This window comes from Mauremys reevesii, linkage group 17 (genome assembly GCF_016161935.1).
Source record: "Mauremys reevesii isolate NIE-2019 linkage group 17, ASM1616193v1, whole genome shotgun sequence".
NCBI classification, from domain to species: domain Eukaryota; kingdom Metazoa; phylum Chordata; order Testudines; family Geoemydidae; genus Mauremys; species Mauremys reevesii.
In genome coordinates, this window is record NC_052639.1 from 5,371,215 (window position 1) to 5,390,523 (window position 19,309).

Below are 19,309 nucleotides of genomic sequence, written 5' to 3' on the forward strand. Positions count from 1 at the left end.
CCCTTAACTCTGACCCACAGCAGCAGCCTGAGCTCCATTAGACACCCGAGATCCTTCTCCAGCCACCACACAGGATCCTCTTTTTAGTGAGCACAAAACCACATCTGGATACTTCTCCTCTTAACGCTACTGAGCCAGCACGAAGGCGGGAGAAGCCCATTTCCATGCCTAGGTACGGCTGGTGAAGTGACCCTCACCTTGGTATTTCGAATGTCTTTGGGTTTGGTTTTCTTTTTTTAAGGAAACAACAACATTCTCCCGAGGGTGTTTTGCTGCAACTGCATCCAAGTGTGGGGTGTGAGTGGAGAGAATCAGACTGATGCACACGTTAAAATCTGTGCAACGCATGGGAACTGGGGCACGTACAATGACAAGCGCAAGAGGGACATTCTTACACCTCAAACTATGTATTTAAGTGAATAGATTCCTGTGTCCCTGTATTCTTGAGAAGACCCCTTTGAATGCTGAATTCCTGCACGGGTCCTGCGAAGGGCCTGCTTCTTAGCTAGGGACTTTTCCAGAGGTTGTTCAGGCACTCAGCAGCAGAGTTACTATTCTGGCAATAAAAGCAGTCTCAAAATCACACCCTAGGTGAGTGAAGGGGATGTTTTGACCCTTGCTGTTCTGCAGCTGGCTCAAGCTTTCTGGGATTCCACCTTGGGATGAGCCGTGGTATGTGACATTCCCAGGTGATAGGTTTGATTTTGCAAGATCACAGGGACTGGATTATAAAATCAGGTTTAACTGGGGACTCTGGGACCACAATGAAGCACGCATGGATGTTAGGAATGCACCTCTCCTTTTCACATGCATGTTCCTGTGCGTGCTGTACTTAGGGTGACCAGATGTCCCGATTTTTGGGTCTTTTTCTTATATAAGCTCCTATTACACACACACCCCTGGTCCCAATTTTTCACACTTGCTGTCTGGTCACCCTAACTGTACTGTGCATGTCTGCATCTGCCCCTTCAGTGCAGGTGGGTGTAAATGTGCTTCCCAGCTCCTGTCTGTGTCAGCGGGGTAGGGATGGAGGAGATAGTCCCACAAAGAGACATTGACAGTCAGGGAAGACTGGGAACGGACTTGACGGTTGCCTTCCCAACCAATTCACCTCTAAGCATGCTGCATGACCTCTGAGCTGGGGGGGCCAGAGCCCATCCCTAGGCAAGGGGCTGGTACCTGGACACGTCTTGCTGACAGGAGAGGGCTGGGCAGGCATTTCATGTGGCCACACTTCCTCCTTCAGACTGCAGAAAAACTGTTAAAGGAGAACACTCTGCCCCAACAGCCCTGGCCTGTGACAAGCCAGCGGAACCGCCCTGCCTTGCCCATACAGCTGGGTGCCACCCCACTCACCTCTTGAGAGGCCCAGCTCAGAGCCAGCCATCCTGCACCCGTGCCCCACTCCTGTAAATCTCTGAACACCCCCATAGGGCAGCAGTAAGAAAAGGCTGGTTGCTACATACTCACAGTGAGGTGAGTGGGGCTGGCTGAGACTCCTGGCTGCTCGGGGCTCTGATCCCCACCTGCATGGCACTATGGTGAATGCGTTCAACAGCCTCCCCTCCGCCCTGCTCACAGTGTCTTCCCTTTGCTCACACATCCTGGTCTGGATCAGGTAAGACACAAACCCTGATTTGCATAGGGAGGGGCTAGTCCTCCTGGGGTTTAACCCCATCCCAGCTGGTGGGGAGTGCTCTGACTAATCACAAAGGACTGGCTCAAACAAACTCAACCTGTGCAGAGACCAAGCCCCTGGAGGGAGCCGGAGGGACCCTGCTCTGGAGTCTGTGGCCATCTGCTTGTAGGCCAGGGTGGGAGGCTGTTCTAGCCAGGGCAGTTCAGTAAAATCCAGAGAGGTGGGGCAATCGGCTCTGTCTCATGCCCTTGGTGTGCAGAGCCTGCTGCATTTCTGTGCCTGCAGGCAGGGGGTCTCTCAGCACGGCCCCACCTGCTAGTGGAGTTTGGGTCCAAAGCATTAGCAAGCAGAACCTCTCTCCTCAATTCAATTCCCCCATTCCCCACCCCCTTGAGGACACAGCCTGGCCTGCAGGGGCTCAGCAGGACGTTTGCAGAAGTGACTAGTGAATTGGGGCTCCCAATGTGAGACTTTCAAAGGCTGGGCCTGGCCCCTGTCTGTAAACAGGGCCCCTCTCGGGGGTGTCAGGTTGGAAACCCCAAACCTGAGGCCATGAGGATCTTGGCCCTGGGACTTTGAATCCTGTTTTCACATTTCCTAACACGATGCCTAATCACAGCTTGGAGCAGGCTTGTCTGCCCTGGAGAAAAAGGTGTTTCTGCCAGGCCCGTGCTAACACAAGTGATGTGATACCCCTACTGCACACACGGCAGTTGCAGTGGGGAACCCAAGTGGTCGGGGAGGGTTACCTGAACCGGCTAATGCGGGTTAAAGCTGCAGCTGGAGCTGCAGCAGGATGGGAACATGGGTCAGTGTGGTGTGAAAAGATATTTTTTGCTAGTGACGCCAAGACGTGCTGGTTGTTAACGTGTTAAGCCACGACTGGACCTCCTCTAGAGCACAGGGAGACCCCAGCGCCAGGGGGAGGGTTATGGTTGGTGGGTCCTGAAATCCCTTTAGCTGCCTGCAATGAGTGGCTACTTCCTGCCGCTCCCACGCCCCTTGTCAGCTATGAAAGTTCAAAACGCTGCTGCCTCCGATGGGTCACGCGGCCAGCGACACCCTCAGCGTCTGTGTCACATGCAGCACACGGCTCACCTGGGTGATAGGGCTGTTAAACGGGCCCAGCCTAAAGGGAGTTCATTCAGTAGGTGCTAAAATCTTTCCCAGTTGTTCACCTTTTGGGAAAAAGTCTCCAGTTCCGGCTTCTCCTGGGGGTGATTTTTTTTAAAGGAATGAGCCCATGTCACCTATACTGAAGCTGGGGGGAGGAGGGGGCAAGCAGGGCAGGGTTGGGGCAGGAATACGCTTCTTGCCACTGTGTAAGTGTGTGAGCTTCTGTGAGCAGTGTGAGCACACCAGGGCTTTGGGCTTAAATCAAGATCCAGCAGCAGGATGGTTCCTAAATCACAGATGTGCCCCACAGAGCGTCTATTTTAACTTGGCTGAATTACAGGGGCTTCTTGACTAATCATCTGCTGACACTGCGGGGAGGGGTGCAGGGGAGAGCGCTGACACTGGGGGGAGTGGTGCAAGGGGGAGCGCTGACACTTGGGGAGCAGCACACCGAGGAGTGCTGACACTGTGGGGAGCAGTGCAGGGGAGAGCACTGACACTGGGGGGAGTGGTGCAAGGGGGAGCGCTGACACTAGGGGAGCAGTGCGGGGCGCTGACACTGGGGGAGCAGTGCGGGAGCGCTGACACTGGGGGAGTGGTGACACTGGGGGAGTGCGGGGCGCTGACACTGGGGGAGCAGTGCGGGGGTGTGCTGACACTGGAGGGAGGGGTGACACTGGGGGAGCAGCACACCGGGAGTGCTGACACTGGGGGGAGCAGTGCAGGGGAGAGGGCTGACACTGGGGGGAGTGGTGCAAGGGGGAGCGCTGACACTGGGGGAGCAGTGCGGGGGGAGCGCTGACACTGGGGGAGCAGCACACCGGGGAGTGCTGCCACTGCGGGGGGCAGTGCAGGGGAGAGGGCTGACACTGGGGGGAGGGGTGACACTGGGGGGAGCGCTGACACGGGGACCGGTGCTGGTGGGGGAGCACTGACACTGGGGAAAGCAATGCGGATTCTAGTTCTGCTTTACACGGTTCCCAAAATTAAAACGAGTGTGGTGGGGTTTTGCCAGGCTCTTTTCCCCAGCTGTCCCAGAAAAGCAGTGCGCTCCCCGGCATGCTGGTGGGGACTGTCCCGGCTCTAGGGGCGCGCGGACTGGCTGAACGGGTCTCTGCCTAGCGCAGTGGGGGCCGAGGAGCACTTGGCTCCTGCAGATGCTGCTTTGTGCCGCGCGCTCAGTGTTGGAAGGAAGCCGGCGCGCTGGCTCTGGGTGGCAGGCAGGGCTGTGGCGGGGCGAGGCTCTGACAAGCCATCTCTGGCATGCGGCACACACCGCCTCCCGGTGCTATTTATAGCACTGCGCACAGAATGCCTGCAGCCTTGGCACCGGAGTGCAGTGAGGGGGGTGAGTTAATGGGATAACCAGCTGTGCCAGCTGTGGTCTAGGGGGTAGGGCACCAGCCGCAGGGGAGTCAAGAGATCTGGCTCCTGGTGCCAGCTCTGCCACTGCCCTTCTGGGTGACCTTGGGAAAATCACCCCCTCCCCACCTCCAATCCTCTTTCCCCTCCTGCTTTTTGTCTTGTCTGCTCTCAGGGTATGTCTACACTAGGAAGTTAGGTCGATTTTATAGACGTTGATTTTTAGAAATGGATTTTATACAGTTGATTGCGTACGCCCACAGTAAGCGCATTAAGCTGGAGGAGTGTGTCCTCACTACTGTGGCTAGCATCAACGTACAGAGCGGTGCATTGTGGGTAGCTATCCCACAGTTCCCGCAGTCTCTGCCGCCCATTGGAATTCTGGGTTAAGCGTCCAATGCCTGATGGGGCAAAAACATTGTCGCGGGTGGTTTTGGGTACGTCGTCAGTCGCCCCTCCCCCCGTGAAAGCAACGGCAGAGAATTGTTTCGTGCCAGACACCAGGGCGATTAGAAGAGCACAGCAAGGAGCGCTGCGCATCAGAGAGGCTTTGCAAACCAGTGTCATGACTGGCCAGGCTTCAGTGTGACAGTTGTGTGTGTTTCTCCTTGATGCAAACCCACCCCCTTTGTTGATTTTAATTCCCTATAAGCCAACCACCCTCCCCCCTTCGAAATAAGGTAACTATTGTTTTGAAACCAGGCATTCTTTCTTTATTAATTAAAAAAATGAGAGAATGGACAAGGTAGCCTGGATGGGGTGGGGTGGGGGAGGAGGGAAGGCCACATTGCTTATTGTAGCCATGCTAAAAATCAAACTGTTTGAATGACAGCCTCTGTTGCTTGGGCCATCCTCTGCAGTGGAGTGGCTGGGGGCCCAGAGCCGCTCCCCCACCCCCCCGTGTTCTTGGGCATCTGGATGAGGAGGCTATGGAACATGGGGAGGAGGGTAGGCAGTTATACAGTGGATGCACCGGGGGTCTGTGCTCTTGTTGGCTTTCCTGCAGCTCCACCAGATGCTTCACCATATCCATTTGCTCCCCCATTAGCCTCAGCATCGCGTCCTGCCTCCGCTCTTCACACTCACTTAATTCTTTCCTGGCCTCTGCCACTGAATGCCCCCATGCAGGGCCGGCTTTAAGCCGATTCACCCGATTCCCCGGAATAGGGCCCCGCGCCTGCGCCTAAGGGGGTCCCGCTCCGGGGGCCTTCGGCGGCATTTCGGCGGCAGGGTGTGGGTGTGTGTCCTTTGGTGCTGCAGAAAACCCGGAGTGGACACACCGCTGCCGAGTATTCTAATCTGGCCCCGCGGGTCATAAAGCCGGCCCTGCCTCCATGCATTAAGCTGTGCCCTATCAGTGCGGGAGGCCTGCATGAGCTTGGAAAACATGTCATCGCAAGTGCGTTTTTTTAGCCTTCTAATCTGCGATAACCTTAGGGATGGAGATGATAGGGGGAGCATAGAAACATTCTACGCTCTGTGATTCTGGGGGCACTGCATGGTCACCTGTGCTGCCGAGTTTGCCACGCTGACCAAACAGGAAATGGAGCACAATGGAGCACTCTGGGATAGCTCCCGGAGGCCAATACTGTCAATTTGCATCCGCATTACCCCAAATTCGACCTAGCAAAGTCAATTTTAGTGCTATTCCCCTCGCCGGGGAGGAGTACAGAAGTTGATTTTAAGAGCCCTTTAGGTCAACGGAACAGGGTTGGTTGTGTGGACAGAGTCATTTTTAAATTGACCTAGCGCAGCTAAATTCGACCTAACCCCATAGTGTAGACCAGGCCTCTTGAAGGCAGGGACAGTTGGTGTGTAGGTGTTTGTACATCACCCAGTGCCATGGAACACAGGACCGGCCAGACTGGATCAGAGCCAAGGGTCAGCTGGGCCAGTGTCCTGTCACTGACAGTGGCCAGCACCAGCTGGTGTAAGATCCCTTCAGTAGCAGCTGTGGGATAATCTGCCCACCTGACAGGTCTCATCTTGTTCTCTGCTAGGCAGAGATTGATGGAAGCCCTGCAGCTGGCAGTTTAATATCCCTCCCAGAACTTGTGGTTGTTAATTATGATAATGCTGGAAGGCTGGATAGCCTTATCTACAGAAATGTCCAAACACTTTCTGAATCTCGTTAAGTTCGTGGAGTCAGCAATCTCATGTGGCAGGGAGTTCCACAGTCTAATCACACTATGTATGGAAAAAGCATTTTCTTGTATCAGTTTTGAATTTCCCACTGTCTAATTTCATTGACCAGTCCTTTGTCCTTGTGCTGAGAGAGAGGAGAACAGCAGCTCCCGGGCTCCCTTCTCGAGCCCAGTCATTATTTTATCGTGTCCCCTCTCATTTCTCCTTTCTGAACAGTGGGGCCCTGATTTGGGGAGCCTGTGGTGCACTTAGCTGAAGCACTGGTGGGCTGACTGCTGCCACACATGTGCTAGCACTTGCTGGTATTTTCCAGGACCACTACTCTCAGCATGCTGGGGCCCAGGGGACCATGGCAGCATTGGCTGTGCACCCTGGGGACATTTTCAGTGTGATGAACTAAGTTCAGGACTGAGGCATTAGATACCCCTCCTGCAGGTAGGACAAATCTAGGGGACCCCATTCCGCTTGGAATCAGAGAAGTGTGGGGCTGGAAGGGACCTCGAGAGCTCACCAAGTCCAGCCTCCTATGCTGAGGCAGGACCAAGTAAACCTCGACCATCCCTGACAGGGGTTTGTCCAACCTGTTCTTAAAAACCACCAGTGACAGGGACTCCACAACTTCTAGAGCCTGTTCCAGAGCTTAACCACCCTGAGAGTCACAAAGATTTTCCTAATATCTTGCCTGAATCTCCCTTGCTGCAGATCAAGCCCATCACTCCTTGTCCTACCTTCAGTGAGATGGAAACAATTGGTCACTGTAGTAAGGGCCTGGCAGGGCTTGAGAGCTGCTCTCTCAAAAAAGAGGCTGTGAGCCAGGCACCCAAACAGTCTCCCTCTCTGTGTGGAGAGAGAGCCCTGGCTGCATGGAGGGGGCTAGACAAGGTACCTAGGGGCAGGCTGGGGCCCCCCGGCAGCAGGTCCAACCCCTTTGCTATGATGAGTGGTGGGATACACAGCCCCCCCCCAGAAACAGGGGGTGAGATGGAGGGGGCAGGCCAATATACTGAGACAAAGTGGGGGGTGGGGGGGGGGTTCCCTGGAGGGGGAGAGAGCCCAGGGGGGGGGGGTCTGGGGGGGGGGAGGAGGACACAGGCAGTAGCAGACAGACAGGTGGATCACCGGCCTGCATGGATACTGGACTGAGCTAATTCCCAGGGAGGAGGGCGACAGGGGGAGCGCGGGGGGGGTGTGAGCCAGCTCTAGTCACCATCCTCTTTATAACAGCCCGGAACATACTGGCAGACTGTCACCACATCCCCCCTCAGGTGTCTTTTGTCAGGACAAAACAAGCCCAGTTGTTTTAACCTTTCCTCAAAGGTTTTCTGAGCCTTCAGTCATTTTTGTCCACATCTTTCCTAGTGTGGCACCCAGAACTGAACACTGCTCCAGCTGAGGCCTCGCCAGTGCCAAGCAGAGCAGGACCATTCCCTCCCGTGTCTTACACACGACATTCCTGTTAATACAACCCAGCATATTTGTCTTTTTTGCAGCTGCATCACATTGCTGGCTCATGTTCAGTTTGTGAGCCACTGTCACCCCCAGATCGTTTTCAGCAGCACAAGCATCTAGCCAGATATTCAGGATTTTGAAATTGTGCCTGTGCTTTTTCCTTCCTAAGTGCAGTATTTTGCACTTGTCTTTACTGAATTTCATTTTGTTGATTTCAGACCAATTCTCCAATTTGTCAAGGTCATTTTGAATTCTAATCCTGCTCTCCAAAGTGCTTACGACCCCTGCCAGCTTGGTGTTATCTGCAGATTGTATAAGCACACACTCCAAGTCATTACTGAAAATACTGAATAGTCCTGGATCCAGGACTGAGCCCCACAGGGACCCCACTAGATGTATCCTCCCAGTTTGACAGCAAACCATTGATAACTGTTCTGAGTACAGTCTTTCAACCAGTTGTGCACCCACCTTATAGTGATTCCATCTAGACCACATCTCCCTGGTTTGTTTATGAAAGTCATGTGGGATGGTGTCAAAAGCCCTATCTCACATCCGCTGCTTCCCCCCATCCACTAGGCCAGTTACCCTGTTGGTCTGGCATGATGTGTCCTTGACAAATCCATGCTGGCTGTTCCTTAGCACCCTACTAGCCGTGAGGTGCTCACAATCTGATTGCTTAGTCGTTTGTTGCAGTATCTTTCCAGGCAGCAAAGTTAGGCTGACTGGTCTGTAATTCCTCTTTGTTCCCCCATGTAAAGCCAGGCATTATGTTTGCCCTTCTCCAGTCCTTGGGGACCCTTCCCCCTCCCGGGGCCCAGAGCCCCAGTTCCAGCCTGAGCCCAAACGTCGACACCGCTGTTAATTGACTAGCCAGTGTTCAACTGCAGTGTAGACCCCTCCTGTCTGTCCCAGGTGCCTCCAATCCTCTGTCATCACAGATGGCAGCCTCCCTGCGCTGCCTCCTCAGGAGCTGGTCTGGGACAGAGACCCACTGGTCTCCTTCCCCCAGTGAGAGAACATAAGAACATATAAGAACATAAGAAAGGCCGTACCGGGTCAGACCAAAGGTCCATCTAGCCCCCAGTTGTCCGACAGTGGCCAGCCAATGCCAGGTGCCCCTGAGAGGGAACAACAGGCAATGATCGAACAGAGGCTAGGGGACACATTTCCCCCTGTGCGCTGCGTGAAGAAGAACTTCCTTTTTTTTTTTTTAACCTGCTGCCTTTTTTTTTTTTTGGTGACCCCTAGTTCTTATTATATGAATATAAGTAAATAACTTTTATTTATTCACTTTCTCATCATCACTGATTTTTTTATATACCTCTGTCCCCCCCCTTTCTCTTCTTTTTTTTTCAAACTGTCCTAGTCTAGCCTCTTTTCTCTTTCAGGACCCTCTCCCTCTCCCTAACCCTAATTTTTCTTTCTTTTTTTCTTTTTCTTTTCTAGTTTTTTTTTTTTTTAGGAGAGACCCACATCAGTGTATTATTTATATAAGGGCAATAATATATTCTCAGTCTTATTCTCTATCCTTTTTTTATTTTTCCTAACATCCTTGCTTTTTTTTTGACCCTCTGCACACCTGCGTGGGCATCTTCAGAGAACTATATAACGATAACTTTTTTTTTTTTTTTTGTAGCTAAATTAGCCCCCATCATGTTGTGTGTGTATAGTTGGTTTTATTTTTTTATTTTTTGCATTACACTATACATACACTTACATTTATTAAATTTCATTTTTTGTTGCCCAATGTTTTAGTTTTGTTTTTTTTTTCTTCTTTTCAGTCTCTTTCTTTTAGTCTTTTTGGTCTTATTAGTAGTATCTATCATCACAAACTGCTGTGTTAACCTCACCCTTTCTCCAGATCATTTATGAATAAATTGAATAGGATTGTCTGAAAATCTAGTACACTATGTCCCGGATCCCCCCCTTGTCCATGTTTGTGTTGCCCTTCAAAGAACTCTAATAGATTAGTAAGACCCATTTCTCCTTTACAAACCATGTTGCTGACTATCTGAGTTGTTTTTTTTTTTGTCTGACAATTTTATTCTTTACTATTGTTCAACTAATTTGCCCCGCCCGGGCGTTAGACTTACGGGTCTGTAATTCTGGGGATCACCCCCCCCCCTTTTTTTTTTTAATTATTGTTACATTAGCTAACTATCCGATTTAAAGGACAGGTTACAAACCTTTAGTTAATAGTTCACAAACTTCACATTTGAGTTCTTTCACTCTTCTTGGGTGAAATACCATCTGGTCGGTGACTAATGTGTTGAGTTTATCAATTAATTCCAAAACCTCCTCTAGTGACACTTCACTAGATTCATTTCCCCAGCACCTCAGGGGGACGTTCCTCCTTCTCCCATCAGGGAGCGGCGTGATAGGGCACAGCCCTTCCGGTGTCCCACTGCCCCCCCTAGTCTGTGCTTTCTCACCCACTGCCAGCTTCACTCCATGCCTGGGAGCTCACAGCCAGCCAGAGGCTCTTCCCCGCCCCTGCAGTCCCTCCAGGCCCACCAGTGCTACTTGCTAACCCCACCCCCATGGTATGGGCTCAGATGGAACCGCACACGGGACCTGGATGGAGCCCACCATCAAAAGAACAGCCCGGCCCACAGGGAGAAACCGGAGCTGGTTGAGAAATGGAATCTTCGGCTGCAGTAAATTGTAACATTCCCACATTTTTTGTCCTGATACCAGATGAAAAGTTGAACTATCAAAACTTTTCAGCACTATTGGCTTGACTTCAGTTGGGAAAGGTCAGAAGAAAATGTCCTGCTAACCTGTATTTTGTTTGGAGTTTTGGAAACAAAACAAAACAAATCCATCCGTTTTCTGACTGGGTTTTGGGGACTTTCCAGGCTCTTCCCCCTTTTCCACTGGGAGCCCCCACCCCCCTACACCTTGGCTCTTTCTAGTTGGAAACAATAAAAAATGTGTGAAATGCGTTTGCCCATTTTATCACATCTATTTACCTCCCCTTACCCCTCCCCTGTTCTCATTCCAGTGGGAAAAGTAGGGCAAAAAGCCTTGAAAATCCCCAAACCAAACAAACACTGAAAATGTTCAATGTACTAAAAAATGAAACCCCAACACAAACTTGCCAAAGCGTTTCAGAAAGACGCCGTCCAAGCTGATGGGCTGCCATGGAGCCCCATTTCCAGGGACCATGTTTGGTTAAATGTTGACCTGCACTAGGCAAAACCTTGTCCTCTGCCAATGAGAACAGTGGGCTTGGCAGGGTGGGCAGGTCCGAGAGTAAATACAGAGCAATGCAAAGCCACCAGTGCCAGAGGGTGAGTGGAGAGCACTGCATGGCGCTGCCAGCTGGAGGGATGATGCCAACCAGGACATTTTACAACACTGGGTTTAGGCCAGATGTGGAGCCAGTATAACCACGGCTGCTACACCAGACCAGTAAAACCCGTCGTGCGGACAGTTATACTGGGAAAAGATGCCTTATCCCAGTACAGTTTATTGCCTTTCACATAACACAGGGATTAACATGACAATACAAATCATTATAATACGAAAACAATCCAACAGGAATTACAACCATTCCAGCTCAGTGGCGACATGCATGTATCTATTAGGGCCTAGCAGGTCTTTTAGAAAGAGGGACATGGCCCGAATAACAAGCCTGAACATGAATGGTGTGAGGCAAGAGGTAAAACTGGCATGAGCGGGTAACCTGCAGCACAAACAGGTGAACCACAGGCTGGCATGCCTTTGGCAGCCTCAGTACTTCAGTACCGGTGACATCCAGTAGTGAAAACTGAGACATGCGGAGGCAAAAAGTTCACAATGTTGCTGTCAATGTGTTTTGTGTGTGGTGTCAGTCCTCACCGTGTTGCTTCCTGCCAAGTTTTGGCCGCCAGCCATGTTTGCTGAATGCCTTGCAGACACCTTCCAGCCTGAAATGTCTCAGAAATAAAAAGTGCCCCATCTACTGCTGGCAATTCTGGCCTAAGAAGAGCAGTGCATGACAGTCCCATGCGTGTTATGCATCTTCCCCTGGGTTCAGGGAACGTCCAGGCTGCCCGAAGAAGGTCGCTAAAATCAAGAGGAATGGCGAAGAGAAGTCTAGTCGTGCCACATTAACTCTGGCCCGGTGCATATACAGAGACAGTCTAGTTACACAATCACCAACTATTTCCCAGTGCAATTCCACACCACACTTTCTTCTGCAGGCAGATAGACAAGTGCAGCCTCTTGTGCTCTATTTTTTACTTCTTTAGGTTTGTACACACAACTGACGACTCCTAGGGCACATCCACAATGTCTAGCTTTGGTAGACGTACGTGCATTAGCTCTGACTTAGCTAATGTGCTAAAAAGAGCCTCATGGCTGCCGCAGCATGGGCTGGCCAACTGAGTACGTCCCTGGGCTCTCAGATGATGCTGTCGTCGGGTGGCTAGCCCGAGGTGCCGCCCATGCATGCTGTCACGCCACGCTGCTGTTTTAAGTTCTGATTGAGCTAGTGCACGCACAACTACCTCCAGCTGCTGTGTGGACATAGCCTGTAATCCACACCTATGAAATAACAGTGCTCTCGAAACCTCGCTCGGCCATGAATCAACACATCTGCCACAAGCACCTATTTATATCCCAGAAGAAGCCAAGGCCCTCTTTCAGGTCCCCCCGGCCTTGCAGCATGGCAGCTATTTCTAACCAAGGGCTCTGCAAGTGAGTTCCAAAGCCCCCTGCTCTGATTGGAGCTGCGGAGAGAGGGGTCTTTCAGATGAGTCGGCGCCAGGCCACTTAGGGCTTTCTGGGTCAAACCTGGGCTGACCAGATGCCTGATCTTGTAGGGACAGTCCTGATTTTTGGGCTGCTATTACCCCCCCCACCCCCGTCCCAATTTTTCACATTTGCTGTCTGGTCACCCTAGTCAAACCCAACTTCTAAACTCTTGCAGGGCTTACGAGGGAGCCACAGCTCTGGTGTAACTGACTTCCTAAGCCTTTAGGGTGAGGTAGGGTCTCTGCCACACAATGGGCCTTCCACTGACTGCGCCCTTCTGGGGGCTCAGAGCCCCCCGACCCAAACGCTGGGGAACCAGGAAGAGCGCGGTGCTGAGGCAGCCTTGTGCAACGCACCCCTTAATTCCTAGGCCTGGGGAATATTTGTGCAGATGCTGCAGCCAACTGATTGCAGGAGATCCCTGGCATGGGGCTGGACTCTGTTACCGTGGGGGGGCTGGACAAGAGGCAGCAGGGCCCAGCAGTTGTGCTCTGGAGCGGTGGTGCCCATGGAGAAGCCGATGGGTTTTACTCTGACGTTTCTATTGACTGTAGCAGAAAAGCCCCAATCGCCGCCCTCAGCCACCTGCTCCCCTGGCCTCAGTTCAGACCCAGGCTGCTTCTCCCTGCTCCCAGCCCTTTCTGCTAAGGTAACCCTGGCCCTGGGCACAGGCCCCGTTGTCCCAGTGGCTAATCCGCCACTGCCCTGGCGGCCCACCAGTGAGAGCCTGTCCCCTGCCCTCGGCCTGGCAGCTGAGCCCTGGGGTAGTGGCAGCAGGGCTCCGGTGGTGATTTAAAGGGCCCGGGGCTCCGGCTGCTGCAGAGCACCCACTAATTTTTCCTCGTGGGTGCTCCAGCCCCAGAGCACCCACCTACGGTATGTCGCTGGTAGCCATTCCCTTCGTGGAGGTGGTTTTACCCAAGCCACGGCAGCGCTGTCACGTTGCCAGTGAAGATGTGCCCAAAGACGCTAAGAATCCAGCCATACCCCAGGCAAGCTCCTCCCATCGCTCTGGGGCTGCCCTCTAGCAGGAGCAGAGAAGCAGGGGCACAAGTGCCACCAGAGGCTGATGTGCTGTAGCTGGCAGCCCAGAGGGCCAGCATGCCCAGGGGGTGGAGTCCAACAACCCACCCACCCTGGCCCAGCCACTGCAGGGTGCCCCTTGGGAGCCTGGCTGGCTCCGTCAGGAGGCGATGGCTGGGAATTGGGCGTTTGGGCAGCAGATGGGACAGGCGAGCGCCAGACCGGGGGGCACTGTTATGCTGACAGTAGATAGGCCAGTCTATCCCCAGCAGACTCTGCAGCCTAAGCCACGCCTGGCTGAGTCCTTACCCTGTACAACCCACTGGAAATCAATCTGGATCCATCCGCGGGCTGGTGCTGGGACAAAGGGGAGTCCGCTGGCTGCTGCAAGGACTCTGAGGGTGCAGCTCCTTCCCTGCCCCTGGCATCCCTGAAATGCCCATTGCACCTGGGCCAGTTGTGGAAGGAGCCCAGCCCTGGTTCCATGCCTGGGCCTAGGGGGTGTCTGTGCTGGGAGGGGTACCCCCACCCCACAGCCCCTTCACGCCAGGCGAGCTGATGCAAAAGGGCTGCAGAGCAGCTCTGCACAGGGTTATAATGGGGGTCTATATAGGGTGACCATCTGTCCCTGAGTGGGTGGGACAGTCCCGAAATGCAGAGGTCAAGTTCTGGTCTCAGGCTGAATGATTCCAGGACAGCATTTGTCCCGGATTCCCTGGGGCGAGGCCCAGGGGTGGGACCAGCCTCTTCCAGGTTGGGGGCTGAAGTGGGCCTTAGCTCCCCTCGTCACGAGGTCCCACTGAGGCCCCTGCCCAGGCCTGCGCTGGAAGCTGCTGCCCATGGTGAGAGCCAGGGAGTCAGGGGGGGCTTGGTGGGGAGCCCGGACTCCGCACCCAGGTGCCGACTTCCATTTTTCTGGGGTGGTGCCCCCCCCCCTCCCTCTCCCCTCCCCCCCCCCCCACCATCACCCACCCCCCACCCCCAGTGCTCTGCCCCTGCCCCCCCCTCCCCAGTGCCCCCACCCGCCACCCACCACTTCACCCACCCACCACCAACCAACTGGTGGGTGGGGCTGGGGGGCTGAAGTGGGCCTTAGCTGGTGGTGCGCCCCAGGGGACAGGGAGACAGGCTGGGGCCTGCTTTCAGCACTCTGCTCAGGGCAGGTGGAGCGTCTAGGGTTCCCCCACTGGCTGGGGGCCTGGGCTCTACCAAGGCCGGCCCGCTCGGGTTTTTGCCTGGCCAGGGGGGGGGGGGCAGGGAGGAGGGAGGAGGGTGGGGCCACTGGGTGGGGGCCTGGCCTTTGCCTTTGAAAAGGTGTCAGCCAGTGTCCCCCCCCCAATTGTGATTTTTTTATCAGTTCCTACAATATTATTTTTTTTTTAAATCATCAGCTCGCAAATGGCCTGATGATCTGAGCAGATCTCAGCATTAGGCGGACAGTGGCTGGCTGGGCCTTCCCTCAGGGAGAAAAGTGGGACACAGCTGCCCAGGAGACAAAGGAACTGAACCCAACGTTCAGTCTTATTAAAAATCGGGCAGTTTTCACGGCTTGGGGCCTGGCTGTTGCGCTGAACGCGTCGCATGGGAGATGCCACAGAGGTAGTTTCTAAAGCTGACCTGGGAGCTGCTACTAGCCACTTCCTCAAGAACTAAGAGGAGAGGAAGAGTGTGCAGAAGAAAATACGGCAGCTTCAAACTGCCCCGCTGGCTGCAGCACTTTCTGGAATTGAACGTTTGCTGAATTGCTGAGCCACAAGCTGCAGCTGAGAAGGCAGCCAGGCTCCCGGGGCAGGACGGGGAGCCGTAGCCCAAGGGACCCCGCTGCAGGATGCTTAGAGTCACAGCGGCCTCTGCTGGTCCCTTGACGTTACGTGAGCACAGAGGGGAGGAGAGAATTTGATAACTACACAAGGCAGCATGAGGATTCTGGCTCTGATACGAGGCTTCCACCCAGAGATTGCCAAGCGCTTTGCAAAGGCGCCAGAGAGTATCATTAACCTCCCTCTACAGATGGGGAAACTGAGCCCCAGGGCAAGGAAGTGACGTGTCCAGAGGTCACACCCCATCAGGGCCGTCTCTAACCTCCCAAACAATAATCATGAGATGCAACATCCAGAGTATTAATGTCACAGCACAGCTGCGAATTCCAGCGCTGGAGAGGCAGGCAGGGCCTGAAATTCAGGTTTCCCCACAACGTTCACTCAGCGTTAGTGCCTGTGAGGCGCTGGCCGTAGAAATGCTGCTGTGAAAGGGGTAGGAAGACTCACAACTCAAGTTATTTTCTATCCAACTTTGCTTGGTTTTGGGACTGTGAGATCGGAGCAACCTCTGGGAATGTCCCAGGCTGTGGAATAAGGACCAGTCAGGGGGGCATGACTGGGGCCTGGGCCAGCCCCCTTGGGGGGCGGGGAGGGAGCACTACCTAGCTCCACTCCTGGCCCCACAGCTGGGGTCCCAGCTGCCAGCCCCATGCCCAGGGCTCTGTTGCTGGCGACACGCATGGGGCTTTGCTCCCAGCCCTGGCTGCTGCGGCACCAGCCTCGGACCCCTTACCCGTCTGTGTCCCCTCCTCCTGGAGCCGCAGCCCTGTCTCTGGGGGCGAGGGGGCGCAGACAGGTGTAGGGGGGGCACGATGGAGCTCTGCACCCGCCCTTCAGAAAGCTGTGCACCAGCCGCTCTGCCTTGCCATTTTCCGAGCCCAGCTCAGCAGGTGAAGCCCTGTGCCTGGGGGCGCCAGGGCTGGGAAGAGGGCGTGGGGGGAGAAGCTGAGCTAGCCCAGTCTGCCATTGCCCGTCCACCCGGCAGTCGGGGCCCACCCCAATTTCCACTCCTAGCTACACCGCTGTTGGGAGCTATCACTTGAAAAGGAAGAACTTGCTGGTCGGTAACACCAGGTGCAATGTGAGCAGCAACATTACATGCAAAGTTAGGACCACGCGATGAAATCAGGACTGAGGTGTGTTTAGCAGACGAGTCTGGGGAGGGGTGAACCTGTTTCTCAAAGACAAAGCACAAGCTGACGCCTCTGGCCAGGTGCCATCAGAGCTGATGGGCCATCACCTGCCAAGTGGCCGTTCTTTGGCAAGGAAGGGGGGCAGGGACAACAGCTCTGCCTGCCCCCCAGCTCCATGCTCTCAGCTGGAAAGAACTTTATCCGGGGTCACTCTGGAGAAAAGCCATATCCAAGGGAGACTGTAAAAGTGAGGGGCAGCTGCAGCCCGCCCCCCAGGCTCTCTCCCTCCCCATCTCTCTCTTTTCACATCAAGCAGCCGTGGCCTGTGGGAGCAGATCTCGGCCTGAGAGCTGGGTGACACGTGCGGCCAGGGACTGCACCTCGAACCAGGCCGAGTTTCTCTTTGTTTTTCTTGTGACCATTTCTGACCTGCACTCAATTCAAGTCTCTCCCTGGGTGAGACAAGCAACTTGTGTTAGTCTTTAATGAAAGCGAAGCCAGTGATGGGAATTGAGCGGGTAACTCCGGTGAAGGTGGCAGACCAGTACACTGATCTCCTTAGAGGAGCAACAGACCTAGTATATCTGGACTAGGGTTGGACTAGATGACCTCCTGAGGTCCCTTCCAACCCTGAGATTCTATGACTATCCAGGAGAGGTCTGGCCAGTGCAGAACATGTCTTTTTGTTGGGGGGGGGGGGGGAATTCAGGACAGGGAGTGTTGGGGTCACCCTGCGAGTAGTAACCAAGGCTGCTGGAAGCCAGACTGTGGCTGGTGTTTGCAGACAGCTGCTGAGGCCGGAGTGGCTGGGCCAGGCTGTGGCTACAGACAGACACTCGGGGTGTGACCTGCACACTGTTTGGCTGTTTGTGAGCGGCCCAGGTGGGAGCTACAGCAGCGAAGCACTGTGAGGTGCCCCAGGTTGCAGGGCAGGGCTGACACAGCCCCTCGCTGGCCTGGGTCGCACCCCGCAATGGCAGAGCACTCCCTGGAGATTTTGAAGGGAAATACTAGGATATTCTGTGCCCCCAGGTACCAGCTCTGCAGGCAGAACACGAGCTTGTGTCCTTCCACCTCAGCTATTCAGCCTCGCCAGCTGGGGCGCTGATTGCATAGACCGAGCTACAGGACTGGGCCTTAAACAGACCAGACCAGACAGACACAGGGCTAAAAAAAATAAATGCCAGAAAAGCCCCTTAGCGTCCCTAGCCCAGCCCTTCCAAGGGTTGATGGCCCTGCCGAAGCACACTCAGCAGGTGTGATCACGGCAGCACTTTGATCGTCAGCAGGGCCTTGTCTCTGAGGCGCTCCAGGTGCTTACGAGTCATGAGATGTAGGGGACACGGGGGGGGAGACTTGCCCAAGGTGGCTGAGTTAGCCTAGGAACCCACGAGTGCTGACTCCCAGTCTGCTCCGCTTAGGGTGTCCAGACAGCAAATGTGAAAAATCAGGACAGGGGGTGGGGGATAATAGGAGCCTATATAAGAAAAAGACCCCAAAATCAGGACTGTCCCTATAAAATTGGGGCATCTGGTCACCCCAGCTCCGCTAACTGCCCACCTGTGTTCCCTTTTGCGGCCCAGAAGGAAGCTGTGCTACTCACCTGAGCTGGCCGGCTGGACCCTGCCCGCGTACCTGCCTTCTCCTGTCTCTCCAGGTCCTTGATGGATTCATAAATGTTCTCAGATTGGCTCTTGCTGAGAGGCTGCGGGGAAAGCAAAGCGCCCGCTGCGGGCCCCGCCCTGCGTGACCCCGTGTGACTGACTCTAAGGCGGGGGTTGGGGGTGACCCTGGCCAGGTCATCCAGGGACTGCGTCGGGCGCATGTGCTCGATGCGGGGGATGTGCAGCGCCGGAGAGTGGCTGCTGCTCTTGGCGCAGTGAGGGTTGTGAAACGAGCTCAGCACTGGAGGGGAGTCTCTCCCCTCTCCTACGGCTCGAGTCAGGGTCTCGCCTTCGAAGCTGGCGTCTCTGCAAGTGGGCCTCAAAGTTCCAGATCCTGACCACACGGACCCAGCCCCCAAGTCAGCGTCGGGTTCATCGCTATCCATTTTGTGCTGCTCTTTCTGCTGAGCAGCGCTCAGGAATTTGTACTCATATGCCAAAGGCTGGTCCCTGGCTGGCTGTGGGACAATTGTCTCCGAGGCGTCCCTGGAGACCAGCTGTCCAGGGGTTTCTGGAGGAAGCTCGAACACACGGGTGGGCCGGGTGACTGGGGGCAGTTCCTTCACGTACTTTGCCGGGATGTAGAATGGACGCGCGTCCTTGCTTTTTTTAACATGCCACCAGTGATCGTTTGTTCTTCTCAACAGGACGTACCGCTCGTTGGGCTTTATGGAAATGAGCGTCCCATCCTTAGCCACATACTCAAATTCGTACTCCACTAGGACGTACACATCCTCCAGAGCGCCGCCCGGCTCCATGTCTGGCTGAGAAATCCCTGCACGGTGGAGCCGCTTCCTGTGAACAATTCCTGTTTCCTCCGCCTGAAAGACACGAAGCAGGGGAACAAGTTTACAACCCGCTAGCCCTGCCAGAGTCTGCTTCCCCCTGCTCATTGATGCAGTCTCTTTCCAGTCACCCTCTTTACTCCAAAAGACCTGATTTCAGTGGAACCCAACCATCACCTTTTAACAGGGAGGGAATTAACCAGCATAGGTGTAGTTTGACTTCTATATTTGGGGGGCTGGCTCCAGTCAGGCCAACGGGGCCGCACATAGGGAGGGCTCTGTAGTAACTCAGAGCCCTCTCCATCTAGTGTCCCATCTCGAGTCAGTGGGGATCTTTGCTACTGGCAGCCACCGATGGGCCCATGCCATTGTAGGCAGTCCTGGCACACCATCCCCTCCATAAACCTATCAAGCTCAGTCTTGAAGCCAGTAG

General features: G+C 54.4%; 1 protein-coding gene across 5 annotated transcripts in view; it reads right to left on the bottom strand.

The window, feature by feature from the left end:
- Nucleotides 1-19,309, bottom strand: part of ARHGAP27 (Rho GTPase activating protein 27) — a 79,552-nt gene that overhangs the window by 37,614 nt on the left and 22,629 nt on the right. For 4 of the 5 annotated variants that reach the window (XM_039504195.1, XM_039504193.1, XM_039504192.1 and 1 more), the window contains one exon: nucleotides 18,031-18,912. In XM_039504195.1, coding sequence (XP_039360129.1) covers nucleotides 18,031-18,849 — 819 coding nt within the window. In that variant the 5' untranslated portion in view covers nucleotides 18,850-18,912. Of the gene's footprint in view, nucleotides 1-1,356; nucleotides 1,456-18,030; nucleotides 18,913-19,309 lie in introns of those variants that run through there. The other variant, XM_039504196.1, reaches the window with a different exon arrangement.